The sequence below is a fragment of the Hyperolius riggenbachi genome, chromosome 9 (assembly GCF_040937935.1).
Source record: "Hyperolius riggenbachi isolate aHypRig1 chromosome 9, aHypRig1.pri, whole genome shotgun sequence".
In the NCBI taxonomy this organism is placed as follows: Eukaryota; Metazoa; Chordata; class Amphibia; order Anura; family Hyperoliidae; genus Hyperolius; species Hyperolius riggenbachi.
Window position 1 is genome coordinate 64,616,522 of NC_090654.1, and position 16,732 is coordinate 64,633,253.

Consider the following 16,732-nt stretch of genomic DNA (forward strand, 5'->3'; position numbering starts at 1 on the left):
AACCGCTCTGAAGTGCTGTTTTTCAGAGCGGTTTGCGTTTTTCCTATACTTAACATTGAGGCAGAAACGCCTCCGCAATCCAAAATCTGCAGCAGCCCAGGAGTATGCATTTCTGCAAAACGCCTCCCGCTCTGGTGTGCACCAGCCCATTGAAATACATTACCCTAGCGGATCCGCACCCGCAAGCGGTTCGCAAACTGCAGCAGAAACACTCTGGTGTGCACTAGGCCTAAGGGTCCGTTCTCACTGGGGCGATTAGTCAGCGATTCCCGCTAATTGCCGAAGCCCTAAAGCTTTTTAAAGCGCTAGCGCAATGCATACTAATGGCAGTGATCTCACTGCACGATTGCAACCAATCGCAGGCGATCGCAATTAGCGTCAATCGCAAAATGCAGTGCTTGCAGCATTTTTCAGGATTCTAGAGCAATTGCGATACAGTGTTTAATAAGCTTTCCTCCCTATTCTTTTAGATTGTAAGCTTGCAAGGGCAGGGGTCTCCCTTGAAGTTTGCTATACATTTTGTGCATCATGCTACATTTGTCACTGCAATTACTATGTCTTGCAATTCTGTATTATGTACCAGTGTCTATATTTTTGTGTATACCAATTTCTCTATTGTTATGTACCCCATGTTTTTTTCTTACTCTGTACAGCGCCATGTTGGTGCTTTATAAATAATAAGTATTAGAATATAAGAGTCTTATATTTCTCAGTGATCTCCAGACAGTTCTGCGCTGTATAATATAAATGTATTATAATAATAGTGTGTGACTGAGGTGTGAACATTAGAGTGTAAGCTCCTCTGGACTCCTCTCCTCTGGACTTGATATGTGTGGATCAGTGATTTCCGTACAGAACTAGAGCGTAAGCTGGAGCTATATACATTAAATAAAGTAGCTCATAGTGGATTGTATATAAGTATGTCCCTTGTGAATCATTGGGTGATGATATATACAGCTGTCACCGCTTCTGGGTGTCCTGGTCTGGCTGTGCATATTTGTGATTCAGGCAGCGGTATATGTTCAACATATAGGAGACACCACTACACAGATGGCTGGACAGTGCCCAGAGCCAGCCACATGGCCAGTACAGCTGGAAAACTCTGCTGCCATCTGGTGGAAGTAGCAATTACAGTACCTTAATCCCTAACAGTTTCAGCAGTGATGAGCAGAAAATTCAACTGCACATTCTGGTTCATTAGGAATCAGAATTTGTGAGAACTGAGCCAGAGTTTTGCAAGGCTAGTTAGTTTTGGAAGCTCGGTTCCCAAATCAGATTAGCCTTTGCAAAGTTCTGGTTCACCCCCTGCAAATTCTGGTGTTTGTCAAATTCCATTCTGCATTTTATTCACATTTTCTGCCCATCGTTCCTAATCAGTAAGTGACCCCAATAGGTGACAGTGTCTGCACTCCTCGGTAGACATGGTCAGTGGGTTGCAAATAATTCAGTTTTGTGTACAAATTTAAGCGCTAAAGAAAGCCCGGACAGTGCACGGGACCAACTAACAGCTGGTGAATCCAGCCCCCTGTGTGAAAGAGGCCTAACTTGGAGTAAAAAGCGGAGAGGTTGATGTACATTTTAAAAAAGGAATAATAACATGACACCACCTTGAAGGAAGTTACACCTAAAAACATAGCTCCCAACTGTCCCTCTTTCGGAGGGACAGTCCCTCTTTGGGACCCTGTCCCTCTTTCTTCTTCATTTGTACCTCTTTCAGGACTTTGTCCCTCTTTCTATGTAAATATATATATTTCTCTACTAAAAAAATGTCTTTGATTGACTCTAAACTTTACTCCCATCCTTCAAATTGATATATTAGTAATTTTAAAATGTTAATATGAAGGAAAATGAACCAGGATAGAGAGGACCAGTGTGGTTTGAATTATAAAACAACATATTTTTCTTATGAAATCTTTATGGTATGCGTGACTGAGGGTGTGATCAGGGGGTGTGGCAGGGGCATGGCTTAAGTGTCCCTCTTTCTCATCTCAAAAAGTTGGGAGGTATGTAAAAAAGATCTTATTGGAGTGTGCTCATGTTTTACACATCCCCTTTTTATGCATAATTTGTAATTGCATGAGTAATTAAACTAGGCCATACGTGCTGATTAGCTACCGGGGTGAGCCATTTACTACTTTACTCGCTGCATTTACTGCCCCTTTTGTGTCACCTAGATTGGTCGAACTAATTGAAAATTGTAGACTCTCCATTCTGCCTGAATTTAGGATGGAAAATACTCACAAAGCTCCTGTTTTTACTGTCCTTTTTCTGTATCCAGGCATAAACAAGAACTTTAACTCAGAAGATGCATTTTTTTGTGCATGGCATAAACCATTGTGATAACATTTTCAGCAATGCTGAGATTGGCCCACTTGAGTCATGTGATTTTGGTGACAGGCCCACATTAGTATGTTTGTGCTTCTTAGCTAATAAGAGAACATGAATCCGTGTGACATCATTCTGCCTAAGAACGGCATTTAATGTATGACAAGCCGGTACAGAGCAGCTACAGTCTACCTGTACAATTGACTGTGAAGCAGCACTGGGACAAAATAAGAATAAGACATTTTACTTACAAAAATAAATACATACAGGACAAAACCCTAAAGGAACAGCATGTTGGCCAACCGTCTACCAGATCCAAGTATCTGAGAATTATCTGCAACAACCTTTCTGAAAAGGGGGCAAGCTAAAGGGGTATTTATTTTAGCATAGATGTCAAGATTATACAGTGGGCGTGGTATACAGCAAATAGACAAGGGGAGGGCCAGTGACTGGAATGGAGATACACCATCCATTACTTCCTCCTTTCATTATGGCAGTAATTATTCTTGCCACCACTGACCTGCAAGAAGAGTTAAAGGGCCACTTCATGGGGTGTTCTCTAGTCTGCTACAAATAATGTGGACAATGAACAGACCAGCAGCCCCCACTATGATGTGCCCCTTTAACGTCTGGATTAGTGAGGTCCTCACTTTCTCTGCACCATCAATAATCACATCCATTCAGCAACTGGACAGGTTATCATCTCCTACAGCCAATGAACATCATGGCTGCTAATGCTGTGAATGAAGTCTTCTTCAAGACTGGTGGGTGAGAGCTGGAGTGGACAAGTGATGAACGTCTACAGTCATGTCTGGCTGGCTCCATGCAGAAAATTACAGTCATTCAGCAATTTCCTATCATCCTATTCACTTAGACTTTGACAGAGGAACAGCAGCCTTATTATACATGGCAGGAGGGGCGACGTATGGGGGTAAATCTGCACCTCCATATTTTTGTGTGGTTTTATTTTTTTCAGTTTTTACAGACGCACTGTTATTCCTCTGCCTTCAGAGAGGAAGGACACGTTGCTCCATAGCTGAGAGAAGAATTGGGGCGGAAGGTTGAGCGGATTTTGAGGGCAAAACCTTCAGGAGGTGTTCTGCAGAGATCTGTTTTGAGAGAGAAGAATAGAGGAGACGGGTCAGAGCAGGAAGTCATCAAGAGGGACCTTCAAAGAAAAGGGGCAGCAAAGGAACAAACATATGATGATGAAAGATAGAAGTTCCACCATTTTTATTGACTTTGTATTCTTTCCTATAATCCACATCACGGGAAACTTGGACCTGGCACTATGTGGCCACATATCTATCTTGCAGGAGGACAAACCTGCTGAGACAACATATCTACCAGCATTTTCCCATAAGGGTATTACAAAATGAGACGTAATGGTTAGGTGACCTAGGTGTTCCATACCTCCTTAGAATAAGCCGCAGTCCTTCAGGTTTTCTTTGATGATAATGTCTGTGACCGCGTCAAACACAAACTTGACGTTCTCAGTATCTGTGGCGCAGGTCATGTGGCTGTAGATTTCCTTTACGTCTCGTTGCATGTTCAATTCCAGGAACTGCGTCTTAATATAATTTCCAGCGTCCTCATATGTATTGGGACCTGCATGATATCAATAATAGTAAGGTTTCAGTGTCTTGCTTTTTGGCATATGAGATGACCCATCCCCACTGGGAAATTATGGTGAGGCCTCTTCTGCCCCAAATATGTACGTCCAACCCCCATCTGTGTTGACATTTCTGATTTGTGGAGACACCACCAGTTTGTGAAGACACCCCAAAGTGCAGGCAAACACTTCCACTTTTGGTCACCATCTTGAGTAATACGACCTGGCCACATGGTAATTTGGGCGCAAGGAGATGCCCAAAGATGGGTCTCCCTGTGCTGAGTAATCTCAGGGAGTATAAAAAATATATTACCCTACTTAATTTTACTCGTGGGCATGTGATTTGGGGTCCTGCTATTGCGGCACCTGAATTGCGCTGATTATGTACTTGATTCCGCCTGCGCAGCTATAACCGTAATTAACAAATGATGGCCTATTGCATTGCCCAAATCAGGCACCGCACAGAGCAGGTGACAAAATGAGCAGACTCGACCATCTTACATCCTCACAATGTATTGCTTCAGGCAGCAAAAAGTTTAGAACCCGCCCTGTGCACTTAGTGAACAAAAACAAGGAACACCAAGAGCCCCAATAGTGTAATATGTACTGGTAAATGGTTACTAGATAGGGTAAATATTAATACTCACAAACCAGGGTTACCATTAGGCAACCACTGTAAAGGCAGGTGGGGAGATTTTCCTGACCCCACTCAGGTATACGAAGTCGCTCTCTGTAGATGAGAAAAAAGGGGGTGCAACCCTCCACCCAGCGTGGACTCAATATTAGGCAGGAGAACAGAGGCGCCAAAAGGATAAAAGGAAGCTAAATGAGCTTAAAAAACAAATTTTTGGTAAATGTAGGAGGTAGTGGTGGACTTACCTCCTCCAAGTAGACACACAACGACTCACAGAGGTGCCTGGCTCTTCTACTGACCACATATGCTATTGCTCCGTTGTTATTGCCTGATGAAGCGGGATCAAACCTGCGAAACGCGTTGCATATTTGGAGTTCATAAATAAAATATATTGACTGTCTTTACTACAGTCGTTGTGTGTCTACTTGGAGGAGGCAAGTCCACCACTACCTCTTATATTTACCAAGAATTTGGTTTTTAAGCTCATTTAGCTTCCTTTTAGCGCCTCTGTTCTAACTTAGTGAACAAAGTTGTGCACAGTTGCATCCTGAGGTATCCTATGATAAAGATGCCATGAAGTTCTAGCAATGTACCCATCATATCTTTATAAATAGCTTGGTGGCATTTTTTATGTTGAGAATGACACCTGGCATTTTACATTCTTTATGCTATGACTTATCCCCAAATCTCAGCTCATGTTCCATATCTGTTCTGGTAAAAGGTCCACCAACAATCAAGGCGTTTTCATAAACAAAGACACATGACTTTATTAGACACATGCATGAACATTTACGTTTGCCAACATACACAATAAAAGGGTGCAATACGTGTCCTGACCACTAGATGGGGTTTAAGGCACATGCCCCAGTGCCCATTGCACAAGCAGGGCACAGTGCCTGTCAGTTGAGGTTCATGGTTATTGAACATGTGGCCCCGCTCAAACAAGGCGGGGATCGCATTAAAAAGCTGCTGTGGAGAGAGGCTTTTTGGATTAAGAGGCTGGACACAATGGAGCCACAGGGATTGAATAGAGAATTAGATTTACTCCTATTTATATAAATCACCCTGCCCCATTGTGTCCAGCCTCTATTTATGTGTTGTTTTTTATTATTATTTTTTTAGCTATACTTTAGTTTTTGTTATTATTTTTGACTGTGACTATTTCATTTATTGTCCAGGAAGCGTGTCCTAAAACGCGATTAGCTGCTCTGTGTGGTGCCCTACTTGTGATTAGCTCTATATTTGACTAATCTCACATATAGTGTACAATATCTATGTGTGATGTGCACCCCTTGGTGTATTATAACTAAACACCAATGTGTATGTATACTCGTATACTGTGTTATTGTTGATAGATAACAGCCCATATGCGTCTATGTGACCTATTGGCCGCTTTCCCCTATATTGAGGATAGAGAGGGCTCCTCCAATTGGCTGTTGCTGCAGTCCCGCCTTACATCTTTTTGACTGACAGCGGCTTTCTGCCGCTGACGTCATTACTTATCCCCGTTGAGACGCATGGAGACCCAGCATGCGCGCAGCCACCAGCGCGTCACCCGGCCAAGTTCCCCATCAGGTCCGCGTCTAGCGGCCGATGTGGGTGCGCCGCGGGCAAGACGGGAGAAGGGGGCTGTGGCAGCAGACATGGAGGGGAGTGTGTGGATGGGAGGGACCCAGTGTAGGTGTACCCAGCAGCAGGTGAGCATATAGTTCCCCATTAGGTCCGCTTTGCATGGGGTTACTGTGATTGGTGTTTGGTAGTTTAAATTGATTGGTCACCTGTTGATTGAAAATACTATTTATTCCTGTATTGCTCATTGTGATGTGAACTTTATATACAGGATCTTCTCAAAAAATTAGCATATTGTGATAAAGTTCATTATTTTCTGTAATGTACTGATAAACATTAGACTAAACCTATTCTGGAAGGTGGTGCCAACCCTCAAAGTAGTTCACCGCTCCAGAAAGCATTAAAAGTCAATAAGAAGGATGTGGATTTGTTCCACTGGCTTCTAAATGTGCATTTATATCATACATGGTAATATACTATGTTTGGGGAAATTCCTAAACCTGTCAAAACATTCGCTTCTGGATGTAAAGGACTGCCTTACCCAGTGGTGATTGATCTGTCAGCTTGGTGTGCTTATCCACCAAACCACCGGAGCAAGTTCTGAATCTTCATTTTGGCCCTGTCCTGTCCAACTAATCTCTGATCTACACGTCTTGAAGCTGACCATGGCTTGTAACCTTGACTACATTGTCTGCTGCCTGTCTTTGGCCTGTTGCACTGTTTATGTCTGTCAGCTGCCTGCAATCACAGCTTCTGTTTATTACTATGCATGTCTTCAGCCAGACCTAATCCCAACTCACCCTGACTTTGTTATGCAGCCTCTCCACACTGTAGCATCACCAGTTCTCTTCTGTCACTGGTGGGGCAATCTCATGGCCGGCTAACGGGTGATTGCTTGGAGCAAAGCTGTCCATCGCCGACTAGGGTATGAGTTGTGGCCCGACAACCCTTGAAGGACACTCTTGCAAAGACCAATAGTTGCTCAGCTCAGCTGAGAGCCCACACTAACCTCTAGTAGCAGTCAAGAGCACCTGCCAAGCATTACAGTAGGCCTAAGAACTCAACTTTGCAGAGATTTCACCACCACAGATGGACCTGTTAGGTGGCTTAACTCTCCAGCACCAAATTCTGAATATTATGTGTGGCTGGACTAATCCTTTCTCAGTAACCTTTTTCCCAGCATGCACTTTGCTTACCATCATAGTCTGGGAAGCAGATACTGAGATGGGCCTTCTTGATCTTCTCTGTGAAGACATCCTTCTTGTTGAGGAAAAGCACAATGGAGGTTGCGGCGAAGTAGCGGTGGTTACAGATACTGTTGAACAAGTGAAGACTTTCATGCATTCGATTCTGCAAAGAGAGACACAAACACCTTACAAAATAGTCTTTCATCTCTTCTTGGATGAGATTCATCAGTGAGCCGCATCACTCACCACTTCATCATCCTCCACCAGCACCATGTCATAGGCGCTCAGTGCAGCAATAAAGATGATACAGGTAACACCTTCAAAGCAATGGATCCACTTCTTACGTTCAGATCGCTGACCACCCACGTCAAACATCCTGCAATGGAACAAATGGTCTTCTCTTTAATCAGATAGTAACTAACTCTTCCTGTATTTTAGGATAATTCCAACGTTCCTGATTTTGACTAACCTGGCAAAAACAGAGTGGCCATGTGTTGTGATACTGCATACACTCATCTATTCTGAACAAGCTCGAAAAAAATGCAGCTGATCTTTCATGCTGGGAATACACAATGAGTTTTTTTGGCACATTTACTGGCCGTTTTTCTGATCGATTTCCATTCACTTCTTTGAGAAAATGGATCAGAAAACTGATTGAGATCAGATCGGACCTGTTGGAAATCATCTATAGAGCCTTCTATCTGCCCCCAAAAATTAATTTTGTATTCCCGGCATTATATCTTTGTTCTTAGATGATGCCAAAATCAATGTTAATCCTGATTCACTTTTTGAACTTCACAGATCTCCAAGCTCCTCTAGTGAGGATATAATACTGTAAGTGATACAGCAAACCTAGTTTAGAACTGTCTGCTAATAGGTGGTAGAACTTTACAGCCCTAGCCTGACTCATATTGGAACACAGTGAGCGCTGCTTAACAGTTAGTAATTTTTTTTCATTAACCCATCTTGATTCCCCCCCCCCCCCGAAATAAAGCTCTTATCTGGGTCTTATTGGACCTAGGTAAAGGTTTCATATTTTTAGATGGTCAGTGATATGCAAAAAAAAATCCGGCTTGTGTGGAAATTTTAAGTAAGTTGTGTGCAGCTTGAAAAGACGGGCCGTGAAGAGCATATTATTGGCCCAATCCCAAACTCTATACAATTTGCATCAAACCTGAATTCAAGTAGGAATTATTTGCATCTCATTAACCATCTCTAGCCATTTATAGACCATCTTTAACGAGCTTAGCGGTATGGACGAGGACCGCCGTGCTGGATTTCTCAGGCCCTCATGGGTCGATTTTCACAATTTTTTTTTTCAAACACGCAGCTAGCACTTTGCTAGCTGCGTATTTGTACCGATCGCCACCGCACACAGACGATGCGCCGCTACCCGCCGCATAACAGGACCCCCTCCCCAAGACCCCATGCGCAGCCTGGCCAATCAGTGCCAGGCATCGCTAAGGGGTGGATCGGGACTCCCTCCGACTCCCTCCGTGGATGACGTCATCCCGATCGTCGCCATGGTGACATGGGAAGCCAGACAGGAAATCCCGTTCTGAATGGGAATTCCTGTTTGCTCTGATTGCTGGAGGCGGTCGGAAGGGGTAGGGGGATGCCGCTGCACAGCGGCTATCATGTACCTAGCGCTAGGCTAGCTACATGATGTAAAATAAAAAAATGTAAATAGTGCTGCGCAGCCACCCTGGCGCATTTAATAGAACGCCAGGGTGGTTAAAGCAAACCTTTCAGATCCTTGGGATGGATGCTCCAGTAGATTCCCATGTCCAGCGGCATAGCTAGAGATCACGGGGCCACATAGCAAAACTTTCATGGGGCCCACAGATATAGGCACTCTTATGCAATGCCACCTGCCCCTATAGTTACATAGTTATTTCGGTTGAAAAAAGACATACGTCCATCGAGTTCAACCAGAAAATAAAGTAAGTTCAACCAGAGAACAAAGTAAGTTCAACCAGAGAACAAAGTAAGTTCAACCAGAGAACAAAGTAGTACAAAATGTGGTTAAGAGGTTTTCCAGACTCTGTTTAGTACTTTAACTACTTCTTCATAAATAACAAAGACTATGGCCACATCTAGGCACACTCTGCCCAGCCGAGGGATGGTCCCCTTGTAGAACGCTAAAGGACCCTCTTTACGGAGTATTTGGCTTGCACAGTCCAAAGTGTTCTTGTATTTATGAGCTTCCAAACCCTGCATTCTGGTTTTGATAACATCTAGGGATGTTCCCAAATACTCTGGCAGCTCCTGCAATGGCCCCAAAAGTTCCAGTGACAACAGGATGAATAGTTCTGTGTGGGTTATCACCTAAATAGCAGTTTCATAGAGAGGTCATGACAAAGAACCGGATTGCCTGGTTGGACCCCTGCTTAAGGATGGTGGGGGTCAGGCCTTGATATGTACCACGTAATCCTTGTTCCCGAATAATCTCCCGCACTCCATGATAAAAGCCATGGTACCTCGGTGCAGTAGAGGCCTGGTCATGTATGAATTTTACCTTAATAATATCCATTGGACAGACAATCAGAATGGCTTCTGCAACTCCTGCGCCTATGAAATGGATATGAGTTAAGTGGGCAATTTACATTCTCATGTTTATAGTTCATGGGCACTGAGACAAAGTCAGAGGCTGAAGAAACACCACAAACATAATGGTGAATGGCATCAAGTAACACCTGGGCCACCTCTCTTTCAGGGCCCCATAGCAGATGCTATGACTGCTATGGCTATTGCTACGCCCCTGCCCGTGTCCTACTTGAGACCACCACTCGACGGCAGGCCCCACTAGAATTTCGCAGTCACACTCTCTTCTGTGAATGAGTGCAGCCACACTGCACAGAACGGCTTGCGTCTGCGCAGTAGCATGGAGACGCTCGGGCTCTGCAGTGAAAGCTGAGCTTGATTGTGTCCGAGAGGTTTCCAGAAGCTTCTTTTGACTGACATAAGTATCCATCTGGGGCATTTTTTCCCTTTAGGTACATTATAAGAAAATATAGTCCAGGTTTGCTGGAGCCCACACACAATATTGCCACTAGCTTTAACCTGAATTATTATTTTTTTAATGGGGATGTACAGTAGATGTTAGTATTTGTGGGATGAATAAAGACTGCGGGGCGTTACCTCAACCATTAAAGTGGCCAGAACTAGTCTTGGATGTGGATGGAGATGCTAAACTTTGTGCTACAATCTGATTTGTAGGGTTATGTTTGGTCTATGGTTGGTCTTTTGTAAGTCTTGACAGTTTAGTCTTTATGGGATAGTGACAGGTAGTGGTATACGTCACATGGGAATTCTTTGCAATAAATCGCACAGGTACACTGCTGCTTACCTAAAATTGAGATCTTTGAAACCGAACTGTGTTTCGATTATACCGGTGGTCTTCACTCGAGACCTGAGAACATCCTGTTCTGTGGGGACGTACCCTGGGGTAACCAGCCTCTCCAAGTCATTGAGGTAACTGAAAGACAAAGAGGACATAGTTGAGGGGCGGCAATCCCAGTGCAGTCCCTGAAGTGGCCACATGTAGGTTGGCATACTGTACAAATTGATCAGATTCAGGCATTGTTTTGTAATGTTAGGGCAGGCAAGGACTCACACTGAAATGTAAGAAACACTTGTTATTGCATGCTGGTATTTTCTAACACTTTTTCTCTTTAAGGCAAATCTAAACTAAACATTTACTAAACTTATTACCATGCATTTGTATGGCAGTGACAACTTTATCTCACTTGCTGTCTCTCAGACAAGCTCACAATCTAATTCCTATTATAGTAAACCATGTAATGTTATTATCAATAGAGCCGTTCATATGCCAAACAGCAGACGTTATTGTGCACAATAACGTTATTTATCAATAGCGCCCTACATAAGCCAAACTGCAGAAGTTATTTAACTGCAAAACAGTGAATGGATTTAATGTAACAATGTCAGGGTTAGGGTTAGGCACCACCAGGGGGGTAGTTAAGGTTAGGCACCACCGGGGGGGGGGGGGGGTTAGGATTAGGCACCACCAGGGGGGTGTTAGGATTAGGCACCACCAGGGGGTCTTAGGGCTAGGCACCACTAGGGGGGTATTAGGGTTAGGCACCACCAGGGGGTGGTTAGGGTTAGGCACCACCAGGGGGGTGGTTAGGGTTAGGCACCACGGGGGGGTCTTAGGATTAGGCACCACCAGGGGGGTCTTTGGGTTAGGCACCACTAGGGGGGTCTTAGGCACCAGTGCCGCACCACCAGGGGGGTGGTTAGGGATAGGCACCACCAGGGGGGTGGTTAGGGATAGGCACCACCAGGGGAGTGGTTAGGGATAGGCACCACCAGGGGAGTGGTTAGGGTTAGGCACCACCAGGGGGGTGGTTAGGGTTAGGCACCACCAGGGGGGGTGGTTAGGGTTAGGCACCACCAGGGGATGGTTAGGGTTATGCACCACCGGGGTCTTAGGATTAGGCACCATCAGGGGGGTTTTAGGATTAGACACCACCAGGGGGGGGTCTTAGGGTTAGGCACCACTAGGGGGGTCTTAGGGTTAGGCACCACCAGGGGGTGGTTAGGATTAGGCACCACCAGGGGGGTCTTAGGGTTAGGCACCACTAGGGGGGTCTTAGGGTTAGGCACCACCAAGGGGGTGGTTAGGGATAGGCACCACTAGGGGGGTCTTAGGGTTAGGCACCACCAGGGGGGTGGTTAGGGAAAGGCACCACCAGGGGAGTGGTTAGGGTTAGGCACCACCAGGGGGGGGTTCTTAGAGTTAGGCACCACCAGGGGAGTGGTTAGGGTTAGGCACCACCAGGGGGGTCTTAGGGTTAGGCACCACCAGGGGGGGGTTAGGGGTTAGGGATAGGTACAGAGAGGGTTCTGTGTGTTAATGCTAAATAACGATAAGGCTTTAAAGGGACACTTAAGTCAAACAAAAAAAATGAGTTTTACTCACCTGGGGCTTCCAATAGCCTGCTGCAGCTGTCCGGTGCCCTCGCCATCTCCCTCCGATCCTTCTGGCCCTTTTGGCACCCACTTCCTGTTTCGGTGACAGGAGCTGACAGGCTGGGGACGCGAGTGATTCTTCGCGTTCCTGGCCACAATAGCGCCATCTATGCTGCTATAGCATATATCATATACCATATAGCAGCATAGAGGGTGCTAATGTGTCTGGGAATGCGAAGAATCACTCGCGTCCCCAGCCTGTCAGCTCCTGTCACCGAAACAGGAAGTGGCTGCCGGCGGGGCCAGGAGGATCGGAGGGAGACGGCGAGGGCACCGGACAGCTGCAGGGGGCTATTGGAAGCCCTAGGTGAGTAAAACTCATTTTTTTTTGTTTGACTTAAGTGTCCTTTTAACGCTAAATAACAATAAGGTTTAACATTAAATAGCGATAAGCGACAAACGGATTAGCGGCAACACCGTGCGCCATTATTCTCAGGCGCCATTTTCAGATGGACCCCAGAGGAAACCATGCAAATGCAGATAATGTTCTGGCTGGGATGCTAGGACTACAAACTGAGACTGCTAAGTACTGTGACTTTAACTAGTAAGACTATATGAAGAGCCTGCTGAATCTGTTTGTTTAGGTTGACCCCCAACGCTCTTGTTCGGTACTGGAACAAAAGAGAAATAATAAATGGACTGCTTACTATCCTGCAGAATCGTTAAGCTGGTACTCAGATGCACGATCGAAGCATGCCTGAATTCCTGTATCTTTCCACAGGCGACCAATAATATCAGCCATCTCCTTAGGCATGGAGCCCTCATCAATGGTGTCTGCCAGATGCAATAGCTTACGGGAGTCATCCTGAAAGGTAAAAGCAGGCAGTGTAAGGTATCAGTGAGGGAATTAGTGAGGGAGGGAGAGCTGAGCTGAGGAGGCTCTAGTTTGGGTACTGTAAAGGTTATTCATTCATAAAGCTGAAAGATCAGGTCACAGTAATATACAATGGAAATGGTTCTTCGTCCCAGAAATGTAAGTGAGAACAGGACTTCTTCAGGGGTGTTGTGCTGCTACTGCCATTGGTGGGTATCAGACTACTTTTCTGCAAATGGCAACCAGGTTCGCAACTCCCGGGTTTGCCCTCACCAGTGCTAAGAAAAACAGGAGGATGACTCCCTGTGGAGATGGAGATACCAGAATCTGGGATGGCAGGCTGGGAGGATTTGTATAGTGCCTGCTGGAAGTGTGGACTGGCAGGACAGGGACAAGGACAACAGGTGCGGGTTGGACACTCAGTGAAAAATGAGAGCCACTAATAGTACACTGTAGTACAGGGGACTGGAGTTTGACATCAGTGGACTAGTATGTAAACAGTATACTGACTACCAAACTCAAAATGGACTACCTGCAGAGTTGGACTGTCTGAAAGACAACCGACTATGAAGAAGATGTGGATCACAAATCCATCCACACTCAGGTCTATGTAGATGATTTCATAGGTAGTCACACGCCAAAGGATAAAAAGGAAGGGTAAAAAAACCCAAACCTTCCACCAAGGTGAGATACCCTAATTAGTATGCAAAAATAACATAAAATGTCTAAAAACAGGCTAAAAGGTGAAAGGACGGTGGACTTACACCCTCCAAGGTTGACCAAAGGTTAAAAAAAATTAAAAATCCTCCATCTAGGGGTTCTGCTTGCATTTTACACAATTTTAGATACTTATAAGATGACCTGAAGAAGCGGGCTGTGCTCAAGAAATGCGTTGTCTGGGGTCTAAAAAAAGATTTTTTTCTACCTAGTTGTGGTCTTCATTAGACTAGGTAAGTCCACCACCCTTCCTCTTTTTAACTTGTTTTAAGAAATTGTATATCAGGGCTGTCCAATTTCAAAGTCAGGGGTGCGTCTAGCACCAGATTTTTGGCTGGAGGTGTCAGAGAATCAATGTTCCGGCTTCAGGGGTGAAAAAAAAAAAAAATAGTCTGAGCAAGTGAGTGTGACCCGAAGGCCACATCCAGCCCGCTGGCCCCAAGTTGGACAGGCCTGTTTTATATTATTTTGGTGCTTCCTTATATAGCAATCTATTGTGTGGGTAGGTTAACAAGCCTTTCTAAATACATAGCAGTTGTATATAGGCCCATACCTGTCGTGCAGGGTCGCCGTACCCGATGTTGAGTGTGTTCATAGCTCTGACAATGGCGAGCATGGACTGCAGTGTGTTTCCGTAAATAATGGTAATAAATTCCAGACATTCTTCCAGGGAATAACCATCTTGGTGAATAATTCTTTAATGTAAGAGAGAAATGATTGCGTCAAATTGCTGTAGGATGGTGAAGAGTATCGGACAGAGTGTAGGCTGGAAGAAACTGAGAAATTATGGAAATCAGGGGTGTAATTAGAAATAACTAGGCCTCCAGCTGAAGTTTGGAGGCCGCTTTCCCATGGTTTCTCCATACATCTGTCATCATGCTGTCGCTATGCCCCCTGAGTCTGTACACTGCCCACCCTTCCCCTGTTCCACTTATGTGTCTCCTAATTCTGTCCCTGCTTTCTCCATGCAGTGTCCAGGCAGGACAAAGCCTGCAATTATTTACCCACAGGAGAAAAACTCATCCCTCGTAGTTCTATGTGTCCCTCCAGCTCCACATATCCATGTGCTAGGGCCACGTGACATTGTCTACTTTAGTATTCCGGGGAGGGTGGTGTCATCAACCCTGCTTATGCATGCTCAGCAAGCCATTAAGCCAAACTTGAAATTAAAAGACACCTGAGGTGAAAAAAAAACCTAATGAAATAAACAATTGTATCTAAACTCATTCTCCTAAAAATGACTTTTTAAAATATTCCACAGTTTTTTATTTTATATTTAAATATACTTTTTAAGTGTGCACTGCTTTATTGTTTTTGCTCAATGACACATTCACTGAAGTATGCCAGGGCTAAAAATGTGAGCTATTGACCCGTTTTGTCTCTTTCCTGCTCTCAAAAGCCATTTTCTGCTAGGAAAGTGTTTTATAGTTGTAATTTCTTATCAGTGAGGGCCACACTGTAGTCTGAATCAGTCCTGACTCAGACAGGAACTGCCACTTACATACCTGATGTTTAACTTTTTCAGGCAGAGAAAGAAAAAAAGGAACACAGCATAGTGGTTTGTGTGCTAGGCACTGTACATCCACATGTCTATCTCATGTCACATGTCACCTTGGATATCCTTTAAGTTTACAGCTGTCCAAGTCTGGCCCTCTTGTGAGTTGCAAAGGTCTTATGGTGATGAGCCCTGTGTGTACCCTGATCCCATAACTCCCAACTGTCCCTCTTTTGGAGGGACAGTCCCTCTTTGGAAACCAAATACCTCTGTCCCTCTTTTTTCCTTACCTGTCCCTCTTTCAAGACTGATGCACACATCTATGTAAATTTCTACTAGAAACATGTGTTTAACTGTCTCTAAACTTTATCCCCATCAATTAAATTGATATACCGGTATTTCTTATTTTAAAAATGTTAAAATGAAGAAGATCTAATGATGATAGAAAGGACCAGTGTGGTTTGAATGATAAAACTACCGTATATTCCGGCGTATAAGACGACCCCCAACTTTTCCAGTTAAAATTTACATTTTGTGATATACTCGCAGTATAAGACTACCCCTCTTGACTGTTGACCATTTGTATACTGTACTGTATGTACTGGTGCAATACTGTATAAACAGGTACAGACTGAATGCTGTACTGTGGGTGGTACCCAGTATACAACAACCAGCCAATCAGGGCAAGTGATGTACCTTACCTGCGATTGGCTGGTTGTTGTATACAAAGCCTGCTTGGATTGGTCAGCTATCCCCGTCTCCAAGACTACTTGTACAGCACCGCCTTTGCTGCTTTCATATGGTCCCTGCATACGGCAGGGATGCGACCGTGGACATTTTTGTGCTCCCCGCCACCATATGCGGCAACCGCAGATTCTCCAGTCGGAAGTTTCAGCATCTGCCCTATAAGATGACACCCGGCGTATAAGACAACCCCCGACTTTTGAGAAGAGTTTCCTGGGTTAAAAAGTAGTCTTATACGCCAGAATATACAGTACATCAAAACTACAGCTGCTGCATTCTTTGCAGTATGCATGTTGAGGTGTGTGGTGGGGGCGTGGTTAGAGGTGTGGTAGGGGCGTGGTTTAAAGTGCTCCTCTTTCTTATCTCAGAAAGTTGGGAGGTATGCCTAATCTCCCTGCAGGTGTGGCAGCTATTGTGGCCCTTGATGCCAAACTTAGATAAGTAGTAGGGAGGTGTATGCTTAAAAAATGCTAAAATCTACTTAAAATTGATGTGCTGTTTGTGGTAGGAGTAGATCCCTCTCTGATCAGATTCCGGTCATAGAGGGACCTCTAGTCTAGATGGATGTGGAGGATGAGTAGGAGGTGACAGGTGATTAGCACACACTGGAAAGAACTGAGATGAATGAAAACTGTAA

The 16,732-nt window shown here is 44.7% G+C and overlaps 1 protein-coding gene and 1 pseudogene across 1 annotated transcript in view; both read right to left on the reverse strand.

Moving 5' to 3' along the window:
* Positions 1-2,450: 2,450 nt before the first annotated feature.
* Positions 2,451-16,732, reverse strand: part of LOC137532454 (guanine nucleotide-binding protein G(t) subunit alpha) — a 29,400-nt gene continuing 15,118 nt past the window's right edge. The window contains exons 3-9 of the mRNA XM_068252945.1: positions 14,410-14,551; positions 12,973-13,130; positions 10,677-10,805; positions 7,574-7,703; positions 7,337-7,490; positions 3,739-3,933; positions 2,451-3,434 (exon numbers count right to left, since the gene is read on the reverse strand). Coding sequence (XP_068109046.1) covers positions 3,743-3,933; positions 7,337-7,490; positions 7,574-7,703; positions 10,677-10,805; positions 12,973-13,130; positions 14,410-14,551 — 904 coding nt within the window. The 3' untranslated portion in view covers positions 2,451-3,434; positions 3,739-3,742. The remainder of the gene's footprint in view (positions 3,435-3,738; positions 3,934-7,336; positions 7,491-7,573; positions 7,704-10,676; positions 10,806-12,972; positions 13,131-14,409; positions 14,552-16,732) is intronic.
* Positions 8,327-9,917, reverse strand: LOC137532327 (tricarboxylate transport protein, mitochondrial pseudogene; annotated as a pseudogene).